Here is a 15,617-nt window from a genome sequence, read left to right on the forward strand (position 1 = left end):
ATTGGCTGCTGCGGCCTGGAAGGCGGGAGGACAGGGGCGGGGCCTGAGGGGGCGGGGCGGGAGCGGGCTGTGCGTAGTAGGTGCGCAGATGAGATGCGCGGAGGTGGTTCGCGCAAAGGATGCGCGGACCGAATGCGAGCCCGGCGATGCGCAGTAGAAGGGCGCGGACGGCGATGCACAGACTGGGTACGCAGACCGGGTGCATGGACGGAATGTGAGGACGGGGGTGCGCAGTGGGGACGTGCACACGGGGAGGTGAGGGCGTGGGGAGCGTGTCTGGGGTCTCGTCTGGATTCTGGCCTGGGAGGTGGGGGTGCCAGTAATAAAAACGAATTCCTGATGCCCACACATGCGAAGGAAACAGATCCCGTGTTCTACATCAAAACTGGGGATAATACTATTGAGCCGCAAGTTATAGATGAGGAAACTGAGGCCCGCAGGGCTAGGCTGCCCGATGGCGCATGAAGAGCTGGGAACGCGCGTGGGGCAGGTCCTTCCAGAGACCCCGCACTCGTGCGTCGGTGCCCTGACGAGCTGGGGACAAACCGCCCCGCTTGAGGCTCCGAGGTCCCTGGTCATTTTTAGTTCATGGATTAGATATTGAGGCGGGTCTGCACGAGTCTGACTGTGGCATCCCCGTCCACAGGGTACCTCCCTGTTCACCAACCTTCCAGAACAGTCATAGCTGCATAGAAGGGCTCATCGGGGACTCTGGGCCTGGGGTGGAAGGGGGTGACTGCAAAGCCAAGCCAGGGACTCTTGGGGAGACATCGATGTCGTAATCCTCATTGCAGTGATGCCTGCACAACTTTGTGCTTGTGTCAACGCTGGTAAAGCCATACCCAAGATGGCGTAAATGTTACCGTCTACCGTATCTCAATAAAGCCAAGCACATTTGCGACATGCAGCATGTAATCACATGCTTTATTAACTCATCAAATGACAAGATAGTTTAAATGAACGCTAAAGTTAAATTTTATTTTTTAAAGATATGTTAGTGTGAAGCTTGTTTTTTCTTAGCTTGAATAAGAACATTAAAATGTGAGGTGATCTTTGACAAGAGAACATGCATATCATTTTGGACTTAATATTTTTGTTCTGTTTAGTTTTGAAGGTTACTAAGGGTGAAAACCCCAACTGAACTTCCCCTATTTTGTTGAAGTGTATTAATACCAGCTACAGTGCAGTCTGCCTCGTCAAGTCAACCTTTATGATCTCCAGTCTGCATTAGTTTCCTCTTGCTGCTGTCACAAATCCAGTTGCTAAAAACAACACACATTATCCGGAGTCAAGCAGTTTCACTGGGTGGAAATCGAGGCGTCAGCAGAGCCTGCGCCCACTGAGGGGAGAATGTGCTTCCATCCAGAGCTGCACTCCATCTTGACGGCCAGAGCACATCTCGCTCTGGTGGATAGTAACTTCTTCAGAGGCCAAATTTCCCCCTGCCTCCCTCTTACAGGGGCAGAGACCCACCCACGTATTCCAGTATGTTCTTTCTCAGAATCTTTAATCCCATCTGCAAAGTCCCTTTTGCCATATAAATTAGCATATTCACAGATTTCCACAACTGGGACATGGACATCTTTGAGGCTGTTACTCTGTGGACTGCATAATCCGGTCTGCCTGATTGAACAGGCATTGGAGTCTTGGTTGGTCCACTCGTGTTCCTCCTTTCGACTGCCTCCTCCGAGGCCTTCCAGCTGCTCCCATTACACTCGCCAGAACAACAGGGTCAGCAATTCCATCCGTTAATTCAACAAGGCATCGTCTCCCTCCAGTCTTCAGGAAACATTCACTCCATCACTGCCACATGCTCCGAGTTAGGGGCCCATCCTCCCCAATGTCACACCACTGAATCATTCAAGGGGATGAAGATGGGGTATCTTTTTAACCCTTTTCTTCTGAATACCTATCTAGATCTGTACCTACAACTAGTCAGTAAGTGTCTCCTTTAAGGTATTGAATTAATTCATTTCCTTGCAGTGCTTAGAGTCTGGTAATAAGTCTGGATTCTGACTCGTGGCTCAGGACCTAACATTTGGTAGGCTCTGAGGAGCTGTCCTACCACAGTCAGCATGCCACAGCTTCAGGACAAGTGGTCCGGAAGCAGACCAGACAGAGCCAGCGAAATACAAGGCTTTGTCTGGGTTTCAGAGACAGAAAGGATCTCTCTCCCGTAGTGGTCAGCTGCAAAACCGCTCCCAAAGACACCCACGTTCTTGTGCAGGACCTGAGGACGTGTCCCCTCATGTGGCAGAGGGATTCTGCAGAGGGATCAGTCAAGGCCCTTGAAATGGGGGTGATGCTGGGTTCCCAGGGGACCAGGGTCCTCACAAGGGTCCCTATGAGGGGGGCAGGGGGGCAGGATCAGAGAGACAGGAAGACGCTGCCCTGCCAGCCATGCAGACGGAGGAGGGGGCCCCGAGCCGAAGCCGCAGCGCCTCTGGAAGCTGGAAGAAGGGGACACGGTTCTCCCCGGGCCCCTGGAGGAGCCGGCCCTGCCTGCCTGGGTGTAGCCTCGTGAGACCCACGTCAGGCCTATGACCTCCAGAGCTGTCAGATGTGTATTGTTTTAAGCCGCCCTGTTTTTGCTGACTTGTTACAAGCGCAACACGCAATGGACATTATCCGATTTTATTAGGAGGTCATTGAGCTTGAGGTGCTGTGGACACTCAGGGCAGAATTGGACATAAGGGATTCAGAAGGGAACTTTTGAAGCCTGACATCAGAGAAGTTCGAAATGACAGGTGAAAGTGACTTGGAAAATAAGAGGGCTGTACAAATCACAGGTTGGATGCAGACATTAGTATTTTCCTCATGGTCCTTTTGGCCTTCCAGCCTGCCCTTCCTCCTCCAGTCAAAAATGCCCAGAGCCAGCCACACGCACAGGTTTAGGATGCACTTGGGTGTTTACTGGGAACAGAGCCTCAGAGGCCAGCCTGGGCCACTCACACTTTTTTGGTGATGCTCTTGGGAGTGGCGAGCTCATAGAGGCGAGGGGATGCCCGAGCCACCAGAGCTGCCCGGGGGATATGGTAGGGGTCGTAGCCCTCGTTGACGTCCTTACGCACTTTGGGCTTGGCCAGGGAGATGATCCGGGGACTGGCCACTGCCTTCTTGGTGACGTCCAGCACCTCCCAGCATGGGTCTCGGTCGGGGACACACTTGTCCAACTGGGCTTTGGGCACTGCAGAGAGTAGGAGAGAGGGACGGCGTCACGCGCTGACACCTTGGCCGTGTGGCTCCTCCACCCTGCAGAGACCAACCCTCTAGGACAAAGTCCCCACATTCAGTGTATTTTCCAGCAACAGAAGAATTTGGTCCATCCACAAGTGGACTACCACACAGCCACAAACAGGAGTGAAGCCCTGACGTGCTCCTGGCATGTGTACAGGCCCTGAACACATGGTGCTCAGTGAGACACCGGACACAGAAGGCCTCACAATGTGGCCCTATTTCTGTGACACATCCACAACGTGAGAATCGACAGAATGTGGGCTCGTGGGTGCCGGAGGCTGGAAAGGGGTGGGGGGTTCTCTTTGGGGAAATAAAAAGTGTTCCAACTGATGGGTGCACAATGTGTGATTGTCCTAGGAGAACTACTGAATTGTACACTACTATTTTATTTCTTCTTGAGCTATAATTGTACACTTTAGAGGGGTGAATTGTAAAGAACAATATATTTCAAATGGCTGTATGCCCCAGACAGGGGACCCAGGGGCCAGCCAAGGGTGTCCCAAGGGCTCAGTTCCGCTCCTTCCTCCCTCCCCCTCTCTGCCCTCAGTGGGTAGGGGCAGCAGTGGCTGGTATGGGGGGCATTTGCTCTCCCCGGCTGCTGTTCTGGGTGGCTGAGGACAGCCCCAGGCACGCAGGCCCTTTCGGGGCTCAGCGTCGGCTGCTTGTCTGAGGCCATCCCGCCACACCCTTCTGGGCTCCTGCCCTTGCTCACTGCCCAGTGAGCCTGTGGGGCCCTCCCCAGGAGCACAGCTTTCTGCATTGGCCCATGTGCCCCCATCAGTCCTGTGTGACTATGAGCACCTGATAGGCTGGGATTTATTTTATTATTTTAATGTCATCACTTTAATTTCACTGAAGTACCACATGTGGCCAGTGGCTGCAGTTGTGGCCAGACAGCACTCAAGCACAGAGGCCTGTGGCTCAGCCAGGCTACCTCTTCTCCCTTCCCAGAGCCCTGAGAACCTTTTCACCTGGTCTGTACCTCCTCACTACCTCTCCACCACCCTCTCCTTTGCTGTGAGCTTCAGCACAGGGCCAGCTGGGGACTGCAAAGAAAGTGCCCAACCACCCCTTGAGAGTGTCGGGGCCCTCAGCTTTGAGGGTCCTTTCCAACTCCTTTGCTCAGAGCCTCTGTGCAAAGAGAAAAGGAATGTTCCTTTCTCAGCAGACAAACCCTGGCTCGGGAGAGGCCAGGGTGGAAGGGTAGGCGGGCACAGCCCAACGGGGGCCTATGGCTGGTCAAGGCCAGCACACTGGGCCGGAGCTTGCTGGGCCGATAGCCTGCACAGGGACCTGCCCAAAGTGACGGGGTCTAAGTGGCCCATAGGGGCTGGGAGGACCGTGCCCAGAGCTCCTGTGGGCTTTTAAACTCTGTTGGTCACACCTTAACCATGGTGACACTCTACTGCCACACAGTACATGTGGACTAACTCCCATCCCACAGAGTTCTGTGCACAGGATTTCACTTTTACATGCTGGTCACAACCATTAGTGGGTAGAAATGTGCTGTTTGAAAGATACAACTTTACACCAGTCTTATACACACGTGTGCACAGGTGTATATGGATGAACACATGCATGCATGTATGTACAAATGCACATGCATTTCTATTCCAGATATGTGTCTAATGCAGGGGAGGGCATGATGGGAATGGATAAGTGACGAATAAACAGACATGGGCAAAAGGTCCCGTAGGCACAGTTCAGAGCAGAGAGACAACTGGGAAGAAGGTACTTTGCGATGTGCTCAACAAAGTACCCATGATCATCTTGCATAAAGGGCATCTCCGAATCTGTGACCAGAGACAAATGGGAAATAGGAAACTAGGGAATGACACAGCAGAGAGAACCAAAATGGCCCGTTAAGCTCTCTGGCAATGATGTGGGTACACAGCAAATTTTTCAAAGTCCCTGACACTGTGGGCCGGGCATATAACAAGCGATCAACACAAATGACACATGGACACATAAATCCTGTCACAGGGCAACAGGAGCTATGGAGAACAGCGTAAGGGGGCTCCCAAGTGTGCAAGGTAGGCAGGGCTTCTGGGGTTAAATAGGGCGCTTGAGGGGCCTGGGCAGAGGGCATTCAGGAGTCAGACCCTAGGGAGGCCGAGTGAGCCCTGCAGGTGTCCGGGGAAAGCGAAGCCTATGGGAAGGCCCTGTGCAGCGGAGCTGTGCGGGGGAGACGGGGAAGCCAGGGGGCAGATCACAGGGACTTGTGGGCCTCACCGAGCAAGGCCTCACTGAGAGTCTTGGGATGGCTGGGAGCCAGGAGGGGCCGAATCCAACTTAAATCTAGCAAGAGACCTCTGCCTGCAGTGGGGAGTGGGCGGGGGCGGTGTGGGGACCAGGGTGCAGGATGCAACTCTGGTCCAGGAGCGATGGCAGGCATGGAGGCAAGGGGTGTGGGGCCTGGCTGTGCGCAGGCTCCTGGCGTGCTTGGAAGGCAGGGGCCAAGGAGTCCTCAGCGCACTGGATGTCAGGTGTGTGAGCCGTGGGGACACACCCCAAGCGCCTGGAAGGAAGGACACTTGCATGCATCTGTGGGTCTGTGAGTGCACACCCCGCGCAAACACAGCGATCTGCATCGTTCTGGTGGTGGGACTCCTTTATTCACGCTCTTCTGCATTTCCAAAGTCCCTCCAATGATATCACTTTTGTCCCTGAGGAAATGAGGGATCCAGCTCTAAAGGGCGGGAAGAGGGGCCTCCTCCACCGCACAGCTGCCCTCGCACCTCAGCCTGGCTCTCTGGTCTCGAGCCCAGCTTTCTCCCGTGCACCTACATGGCCTGCTTGGAGACCCCCTCCTACAACACCCTCTGCTTCAGGGCCATAGCCCCTCCATTTTCTGATTTTCTTCCTTGGGGGGAGCAGACCCTCAGCCAGCTCCCGGGGAGCCTGCGAGGGCCATGCTGTGAATGGTCCACAGGGAATTAGACACCTGCTCAGCGTTTAGGGAAGAGATGAGGGAAGAGAGAACCACAAATCCGGCAGAGGCCTAAAATCCAGGTCGTCCAGCATCCCTCCCTGCCCCCCACTGGCCTCTGTCCAGGGGAAGAACAGCACAGGAGCCGAACCCCAGGGGGCCTGCTTACTGGCCAAGTGAAGCAGGCGGCTGTAGTCTGACACGTGCGGTTTGGGTTTCGGCATGGGGTCCCACTCTTCCAACAGGGTGGCTGGGGCCCTGGGCTTTGCCAGCCAGAGGATCCTTGGACTGGGGATGGCCATTTGGGCTGCCCTGGATACCTGACCCACCTGGAAACAGAGTTAGAGGGTAGGAGTAAAACCATCTGTGATTCTTTATAGGCCCTGGGTCAGAAAGACCCCACAAGCAAAACAAAAAAATATAAGACAGACTGGGAAGAGGTTAGTTCGCAGTGTGTTCAGCAAAGGGTTAGTAGCCATCGTATATACAGGGCTTCTCTGAATCAGTGACTGAAAAAAATACAATAGGCAAATCACATAGGAGAGCAAACCTAAGTGGAGAAAGTTATGGAGCCCTGACAAGAATGCAGGAGGAGAGGAATCCTCCTCAGGCAGGGCCAGCAGGAGAGTACATTAGCCTGAGCACTTTGGAGAGCAGTTTGTCCACGTCAGTAAAGTTCAGCACATGCCCATTGAAGACTGCTGTATAAAAGGACCACAAGGAAATGGGCACAGCCATGGTTCCAGAAGCTTGGTTGTGGTGGCAACTTGGAAATGACCTAGCTGCCCATCGATAGGGCCCTGGTAATCCAATCGCAGTTTATTCACAAGACAGGATGCAATCCAGCAGGTAAAACATTGTGTCTTTATAAGTCAGCATGCAGTGCTCCAGAAAATAAATGTTGAGGGGGAAAGCAGGAAAGATAAGATAACACACGTGTCCATTAAAAACACAAAACACCATGACTGCGGTGCATGGGTCTGCAAGTGGAATAAGGTACAAAATGATGTACTGAGGCAGAGTTGGCTGAGGGGGAGGAGAGGGAGGGAAGTCCTGGCAGGTGCTTTGCCAAGGAACCTGACACACGTGCTCCACAGACCACGTCTTGCATTTTCCAGGGAACTCAGACACAACCAGAGGATCTGCTCGGAGGTCTTGCCCACCCAGAGGCAGCGCCCAGAGGAACTGTTAGCTGATGATGAACACCGTCTCCCCTACCCCCACAAAAGTGCAAGCAGCATCTCCTCTCCCCAGCTCCCTCTTGCAGGTACATCCCCTTAACCATGTCTCCTTGGCTCAGCCCACCAGCTGGCTCCCTTGTGTGTGCAAACAATCCTCCTGCAAAAGAGAGTGGGCAGAGTGACCAACATCTGGAAGTCTCTGCCTGTGACAAGTGGAAGACTAGCTGGCCAGTCCTGCAGCGTCTGGAGGGGGATGGAGGAAGAAGGGCCGTTCTACCCCCTCCCTTCTTCTCCCTCCCTCTTTTCTCCCCCTCCCTCCCTCCATCATCTCTGGTCTCTCTCCCTTCCTCCTCCTAGTCCTCCCTGCAATGGCCTCCAGGCTCAGGCCTCCTGCTACGTTGGGTGGAGAGAACAGGCCTGTCCTGTTTCGAGGTGCCCCCACCCCCGAGGGGTCCACAGGCAGAGAACACTCAGTAAGTCATGTACCCGCAGTCCTGACTGTCAGTGTGGGCCCTTCACAGGGCAAGGCAAGCTCTGGAATAATGCCGCAACAAGCAGGAAAGGTGGCCTCTGTCCTCACAGGGTCTCACGGGTGGCTGGAAGAATCGAGTCCACCCGGACCCTGTGCTAGGGGCTGGGAGGAGCACAGGGCACGTGAGCACGCAGGAGGCTGGAGCTGGGCTTCCCGCCAGCCTGAGAAAACAGGAGCACAGAGGAGCTGGATGCGCATGGGAGGGGGTCCTAGGTGGAGGGGACTACATGAAAAGCGTGTCTAGGTACCCACATTTACTCAAAAAAGCGGGTACAGGGAGGAGGAGAGGTCAAGAGGGACCAAATCCTGCTGCACCTTGAATCTCAGGCTGGAATCTGGACTCCCTGGGGTCACTGGGGAGCCTAGAGGGTCTTGGAGCACAGAAGGGACAATGCTGAAGCCCAGGAGCACACTGACGCAGCTCCAGGTAAGAGGTGGGGCCGGCAAAGGGACAGTGCGTGTGCTGTCCTCCGGGCCCTGGTCCAACCAGGTTGCCCATAAAAACTCTTTCCTGGGGCAGCTGGGGAAACTGAACATGGCCCGAGCATTCTGACATCAGGACATTAGTGTTCAGTCTTTTACTGTGACCATCACACTGAGGTTGCTCTTGAATGTCCTTGTGTGTCCGGAGGACACCCCATGGTGGGTTTCTGCTTGGGGCTTTTGCAGATGCAAAATGGTGCCACCCCTTTGGAAAACCGTTTGACCGTTTCTTATGGAGACATAGCCTTGCCCCAGCAACCCCACTTCCAGATGTGCACCCTAATGATATGGAAACGTATCCCCCACAAAACCCTGCACACAAAATGTTCATAGCAGCTTTTTTTGTAATAGCCAAGAACTAGGAACAACCCAAATGTTGCTCAATGGGTGGGCGAGTGGACAAGCGACTTGTGGTCCCGCAGGAAAGAATGGGACTCAGTACTACGGAATGAGCTGCTGATGCCTGCAGGAATCCAGACAGTCACCTAAGCCCCAGGCTGAGGCCCGCACAGGACATCCTGGGGGAGGGACACTGTGTGGCGGAGAAGAGGTCATGTCAGGCCTGAGCTGGAGGGGACCCTTCAACCCGACGACAGATAAGGGTCTGCTTGGGCATGGACACCACTTCCTTGTAATCTCCAACACAGGATTCCTTAAGGCCCAGCGTGAGCAGAGAGAGAGCGCTGGGCTCCCCCTGAGCTGGCTTCAAACTAAAGCTTTTCCTGCACAGATCCCAGTGGGTGGCACTCGCTGCCCTGGAACCTGCTGCCTCCCCCCTCTCTGGGCAGGCAGTGCAGAGGACAGCGGGGCACCTACCTCAGACATGTTTATGCTCCACATGTTATTCCGCACCCTCGGAGTGGCCAGTTCCCGCAGGCGCCTGGACGCTTGGTATTTCAAGGTGGGTCGAGCAATGGGCCAAATGGGGGAGGTCCTAGGGGACATGCACATTTAAAACACCAGTGAGGTCCAGGGGGAGGGGTCTTCATGCTTCTGTGTGTCTCGCCTCTTTTCTCGGCCTCTGATTCTGGGGACCAGGGAGCACCTGGGAGAGTGGAGGTTCTGGAAACACCTCACAGAAGGAATTCCCACAAGCGTCCCTAACAGAAGCGCCTCCAGCCCTCCAGAGGCCCCCTCCTAGGTCAGTGCACCACAGCCCTTCACGCCCGAAGAGGGCACTTCTTCCGTCCCCTCACAGCCCCCCAGGCCATCCTCCCCTTGCCCCGTCATCTGGGCTGGGCCAGGATCAGGACGTAACGGATACAGCATGTCAGAAAGTTGGGAAAGTGAACTTCCACAGACCTTGCTGGGCCCCCACCTCCTGAGATCAGGTCTCAGCTCGGCCCCCGCCCAGAAAGAAATCCATGTTTCCTCAATCCGAGACAGACTTTTCTCATATTTTCCCATCTCTCGGGTTGGAATGCAGCCTGTAAATGCCATTGGAGCTCCACGGTCACCCGCGCCTGACTGGGACGATGGAGCTGCTCACACTGAAATAACCTCAGTCAAGGGCATTTGCCTTCTTGGTTCTACAGATATTATGCCTAACTACAGTGTAAGCAACCTTCATATTATACTATGATTGGGCATGAAAATGAAAAGTTATTGTCACAAACACAGGCGTAAAATCTGTATGGAACATGTCAACATCTCCGAGTGAAAAGTGATAACAAAACATTTGATTTGAACTAATTCATTCTACATTTTCCTATGTATATGGGCATAAAGATAAAGGATAATTAAGTTCTGTGCCTAAAATTTTACAGATCACCTTTAACAAGTTGAAAAGTGAAAGATGTAAGTGATATAGAACTGTGTCACAAGTTGTACATAAAACTCTGTCCTAACGCTAGCTTTTTAGAGCCAAAAGAATTCACAATGTGACAAAACATCTATGGGGCACTTACTGTTCAGGCACGGGGCTGAGTACCTCTTGGGCATGATCCCCACCCATTCCACAGGATGAAGGGTGAAGTCCAAAGGGCTGGGGGTGGCCCTGTCCAGAGGCGTGGGGGCGATCTAGTCCCAGGACCTGAACTTCCCCCTGCTGCACCCTGCCCGGGGAATGAGCGGTTTCCTGCAACGTGCTGCCTGCCAGGCACACCCAGGCCCTCCCCTTACCTGTTGCTGGGATGCTCTGAGTAGAACCTTTTAGGTCGAGACAGGCCTGCCACCCGGTGGGACACCACTGTACAAAATCGGAAGCAGCCCCAACTTAAAAGCCCGTCCACCCAGGGGTCTCCTTCCTGCCAAGCGCAGTATCCCACGTGGTCCTGGTCAGCTGGGCACCCACCCACCAGGGGCAGAGCGGTGACTCCTGCTGCCCCGTGCTAGGCACAGTGGGCTCGAGGAGGCCTGAGGTCTCTTGCTCAGGGCACACAGGCAGAGGGGTGGGGCTGTAACCAGGGCTTGGGCCCATCAGCTCCGTAGCAGGGCTCAGCGCTGCCCACAGCCCCTAGCTGGGAAACTGGCTTTGGTCTGAGGTTAGCACAGGCCTAGGGTCTCCAGGGGGGTTCGCTGGCCCCTAGGAGAGAACTGGCCCTATGACTTCCCTGCAGATGTTTTCTTTGAAGGGACCCACTGTTCTCAACAAGTGTAGAAACCATTGTGGAAGAGAAGGCCAAGGGTCATTTTGTAGAGTCACCACTAACCCCGTGTTGGCTGTGGGGCAGACTGGGATTTCCCCTGGATCACGCTCCCCACACCCCCCACTCCAGGACCAGCCTCCAGCTGCTCTGGCTCCTCAGGGCACAGAGTCCAGAGATGAGACCCTGGGAGATGAGGTGGGGAGAAGGCGGTGGGCGGACCCCACCTACCGGGCACAGTGGCAGTGAGGGTGGTATCCAGCCGCGGCCTCTCCGTCCGGTACACAGATGGCCTGAAAAACACCCAGGGGTGCTCAGGGTGAGGGGAGCAGGCCTGGGCTCCCTGTGCCCTGCCATGAAACAGAGCCCCGGGCACCCAATGGACACAGCATGCACGAGGCAGGTGGTCACCAGGAGGAAGGAGGGAGGGAGAGACACTGGGGCAGGATGGGCAGCCAGAGAGGGCTTCCAAAGGAACGTCAGCCATCAGCGTTGCAGCGTGTTGTGGAGAGAAGGGAGCCCCAGGAAAGGCACAGACGGGGCCCACGGCCCCATGGCGGGAGCAGAGCCATTCCACACGGGGCGGGTACCCCGAAGCTCCAGGTGGAGGGTGTGTGGGGAGGGGGTCCTGGGAGAGACCTTGCCCGCCCTTGCCCTGGAGGAGGGGAGGCGGCTGGTGGAGGGGCCACCCACTCACCAGGTGATGCAGAGCTTCAGGCGCCGCAGGTGGAGGGCGATCCAGGCAAGGCCCTTGCAACAGCAGCCCGTCCTGTGGCAAGACAGGCCATGGCCGCCCTGCTCACGCCAGTTTGGTGACCCCGGGTCCCACCCCGGCCCAGCTCTGGCCCCACACGCCCACCCAGGTCTGGATGAGCCGGAGGATGCAGCATCGCAGCTCACCTGTCCTTCAGGACTTGCCAGTCACTCTTGGGTTTTGCCAGGTCCAAGAGCCGCCTCCTCCTCTTCCTCACCCTGGCCGGAGACACACTCGGGAGCCTCTGGGCAATGGACAGGTGGCTGTGGGCGGGTGGATGGTGAGCAGCTCGTCCTGCCCGAGAACCTCCCACCCTCCCAGGGCCTCTGGGGGCATCTGGACCCAGGTAACCAGCCACGCCACCTCAGGTGTCCCCTGAGGGGCAAAGAGGATCCCATTCCCACCCAGGGGAGGCTGCCACTACTAAAGAAGACCCTCGCACCTCTCACGAAGGTATGGCCGGTGCTGGCCGTACGCCAGGCCCCAAGAACCCAAGGTGCAGGGCTGTCTGCCTGTCCTGGCGGGGCAGCCCGGGCTGGGGCATGCGGGGGGCCGCCCGTCCCCTGCTCCATGGCCCGGCCTGGGAGCCTCTTGCCCGCCAGCCGCTCCCCACGGCCCACCTCGTCTCAGGCACAGCCTCCTCTGTGTCCTTCTCCAGTGCCTTCCCCATCCCCGAGAGGGCCTCTTGTGGGTTCTGGGGGCCTGAGAACTCCTCCCTGGCTGTGTCCTCAGGGGGAGCCTCCTCCTCTTCCTCTTCCAACCTCAGCTCCCTGACGTCCAGGTCCTGGTGCCTGGGGTCCTGGGGCCCTCGGGTCCTGCGCACAGGGCTCTGGAGGGCTAGGGAGGCTGCGTCTGGCCCGCTATCCGACCTGCCCTCTGCCTCCAAGGCGTGGCTGCTGCGCAGTGACCTTTGCCAGTGGTCCCCCATGTCCTGAGACCCCAGCTCTGCAGCCTCGCTCCCACAGCACCCAAATGTATCTGTGGTCACCCGGCAACGGGAGAATGGCCTGGCCAGGTTCTTGGCATCCACATTCCAACTCCAGCCTGCCAATGGGGCTGCCACCGAGTGGGACAGTGGCTCTGCACGGCAGCCCCATGGGCCCCGTGAGGGCCCACGCGCCCGTGGCCTCAGCCCCTCCCTGTCCTCTCCTGCCACTCTGCCTCCCTGCTCGGACACGTGCAGCCGAACCCACCTCAGGCCTTGGCACTTGCTCACTCTGCCCACACCGTCAGGCAGGCTTCTGCTCAGAGAGGCAGCCCCATTCCCAGCCCTCAGCACCCCGGCGTCCTCTGGGATTCCCATCTCTGCCTTACAGAAAGTCACCTCCCCCAAGAGCTGGCCCGGCACCCAGTCTGCAGAAGGCTCCGGGGAGATCTGCTGCCTGACAGCTCAGCTGAGAGCAGGATTCAAGGCTGGTGCCCCAGCTCCGTCCTACACTTCCTCTTAGTAAGAGGCCCCACTGGTGCTTGGACTGGGGAGTCAGCGCGGGTGCCCCAGCTCACCAGGTGTTCCACCCCTACCCCAGACTGGAGTAGGAATGAGACATCAGGGGGCACCTGCAGGGGGCTTCTGCTCTCTTGGAAGGAGGCACAGGGCTCTTCTTCTTGGTTATTTTTGGGCCTATCTGATGTCCAGAGCAGAGGCAGGCATCTTGTGACCATGAGATCGGCTAGTCTGAGGACAGTGAGCTGCTGAGCATCTTGAGGTGGGCAAGGCTGGAGCCTGCCCCGTGTCGCACTTGACACGACAGATTCTTAGCCCTAAGTTGTTGCTGGGTTTTCTGTTCCTTGCAGCCCACAGCACCCTGACTCACAGACCCTCCAGCCCTGAGGTCTCCTGAGAAGCACCTTCTGTTGCAGCTGGAGCTGGCAAATCGTCAAACGAAGCAATCATTGTGGTAACTGGAGCCACACGCCCCAGGCTCCAGCCTTGGGGAATTCCTTACAGGCCATCAAAGAGCCGCCCCTCCCACCTCTGCCGACTAGCCAGAGCCCAGCCATTCATGCCCCTAACTCGCAGGACTCTCCCCTTCTTTGCCAGGCTGTTTCCTACTCTTTAGGACCCAGACCTGTCACTCCCTTGTGTAGGAAGTGTCCCTGACCACCTGCAGCCTAGGGCCCTTCTGGCCCAGCCCTGCTCCCAAGTCCTGTCCCCCAGCACACAGGCAGCTCCTCGAGGGCCAAGCCCCTCTCCCTGGACACGAGCATCACCCGGCACAGGCTGGCCATCCAGAGGGCCCCAGTGGACCCTTGTTGTGTGAGCCAAGCAGGTCCTCAGTTACAGTTTGCAATGCCCTGTGCAAGACCCCGTCCAGTCCCTCTGATGCTCTGCTTCTGAGTGTCCTTGGCACCACTGCTGCCAGGAAAGCGGGGGGATAAGGGGATCTCTTGGAGGATTCCAGACAGAAAGGCCTTGAGAGAATCGGGTCCAATCTGGGCAATTCTCAGAAAAACCCCCTTCTTGGCCTGTGGTGTGCTAAAGCCTCACCTAGCACGCAGTGGGTTATTTTTCCCTCTTTAGTGAAATCCGACCAGGATCTGCTGGCACTTTTCACAAAAAGATGAATTCCACGTTCGTGCCACCAGAGGGACCTGTCATTGCTGCAAAGCTCTGTAAGGAAATGAGTCCACAGTAAATCAGACTGCTTCACCAGGGCTCGGAGTGCCGGCAGCGGCCGGGCATTGCACTGAGCTCATCAAACGGCTCATGCCTGCGGGGGCCCAAGAAACCACTGCTCACGGCAGGCTGCACCCCAGGGCGGCAAGGCAGCAGCAGGGTCTCCAGAGCGCCTCCCTTCACCCTTGCCCCACATGGGTCTTTTCAGCCCAGCACTCATATGAGTGGGATAGGGAGTGTCCGACAGGCCAGAGCTCCACCAGCCCTGGAAGGGAGCCAGGGGGCCCCTTCTGGGGCTCAGACACACAGTAAAACAAGAGTTCACAGCCCAGGAGCTATGGCGAGGGTGGTGATTTCTGGGTGTGTGACATTGTTTTCAACAGAAAATAAAGCACAGCCAGGACAGGGTGAGGGGAATATGGGAATTTGGAGGGTGATGGGAAGGGATGCAGATGCTGGCCGCTTGGCGAAGGATCACGGCATGCATGTGGCAGAAGGTACTTCAGGCCTCTCACGGGTTATTTTTCTCCCTGCAGACCAAATCACAGACTTAGAGGCCGAGAAACAGCAGCACAGCGGCTTAGGGTCCTGGCCCACACACACTTGAAACCCACCTTTAACTTCCTGCTCCCCAGAACCTCCTTGTGGCCTCTACCACCTCCTGTATATCCAGTGGGTCAGTTAACTTCAGAGTAGACAAGTAGGAAAGAAATGGGGGTGTTACACCTAGCAGAGAAGGGAGAGCAGGCAGAGGGCAGCCAGCTGCTTGGCTGGTCCCCCGGGCTGACACCAGCCTGCCAGTGGTCAGGCCAGACTAGGAGGGGCAAGGGTCTCCCACCTGCATCCTCTGACCCGACCTTCCCTCCTCCCACCTCTCTGGTCCTGACATTTCTTACCCGGCTCTCTCTGAGTGGCCAGTTAGTTCTGTTGATTAAAGCCTGTGCTGGTAACAACTGTTCCTTCTCCATTTCTATTAGCCACATCACCTGTGGAACCTGCTGCCTTACATCCAATTACAGATAATGTATATTTACTGAAAACATCCACAGAGAAGTGGACCCCATGAGTTCAAACCTGTTGTTCAAGGGTCGCCTGTGATTTATCATCTGACAGCTCTGCAGGTGCAAGGGGCTCCCTGGTCTCAAAACAAGAGTCGGCTGCTCCTTCCCGAGGCCCTTCGCGTGTTGGCAGGAGGGGGCCTCATGAGGTAGGACGGGGGCCAAATTTCCTGTGCTGTCAGGCGAAGGCTGCGCAGCTTCCAGAGCACCGTGTCCTCCACCCATGGCCCCCTCCACCTTC

The 15,617-nt window shown here is 56.4% G+C and overlaps 1 protein-coding gene and 1 long non-coding RNA gene across 2 annotated transcripts; one reads left to right on the forward strand and one right to left on the reverse strand.

The window, feature by feature from the left end:
• Positions 1 to 68: 68 nt before the first annotated feature.
• On the forward strand, positions 69 to 1,281 carry LOC118914765 (uncharacterized). Its single transcript, XR_008992935.1, has 2 exons — positions 69 to 186; positions 1,177 to 1,281. It is a non-coding gene; the product is annotated as an uncharacterized LOC118914765 (long non-coding RNA).
• On the reverse strand, positions 1,163 to 12,629 carry SPMAP2 (sperm microtubule associated protein 2). The gene is made up of 8 exons (XM_036889962.2): positions 12,322 to 12,629; positions 11,848 to 11,964; positions 11,179 to 11,240; positions 10,484 to 10,550; positions 9,179 to 9,296; positions 6,336 to 6,495; positions 3,041 to 3,187; positions 1,163 to 3,006 (listed from the first exon to the last, which is right to left on the reverse strand). The coding sequence occupies exons 1-8, from the start codon at positions 12,627 to 12,629 to the stop codon at positions 2,858 to 2,860; spliced, it is 1,128 nt and encodes a 375-aa protein (XP_036745857.2). The 3' UTR covers positions 1,163 to 2,857.
• Between the last annotated feature and the right edge of the window lie 2,988 nt (positions 12,630 to 15,617).

Source organism: Manis pentadactyla, chromosome 12, assembly GCF_030020395.1.
Source record: "Manis pentadactyla isolate mManPen7 chromosome 12, mManPen7.hap1, whole genome shotgun sequence".
NCBI classification, from domain to species: Eukaryota; Metazoa; Chordata; class Mammalia; order Pholidota; family Manidae; genus Manis; species Manis pentadactyla.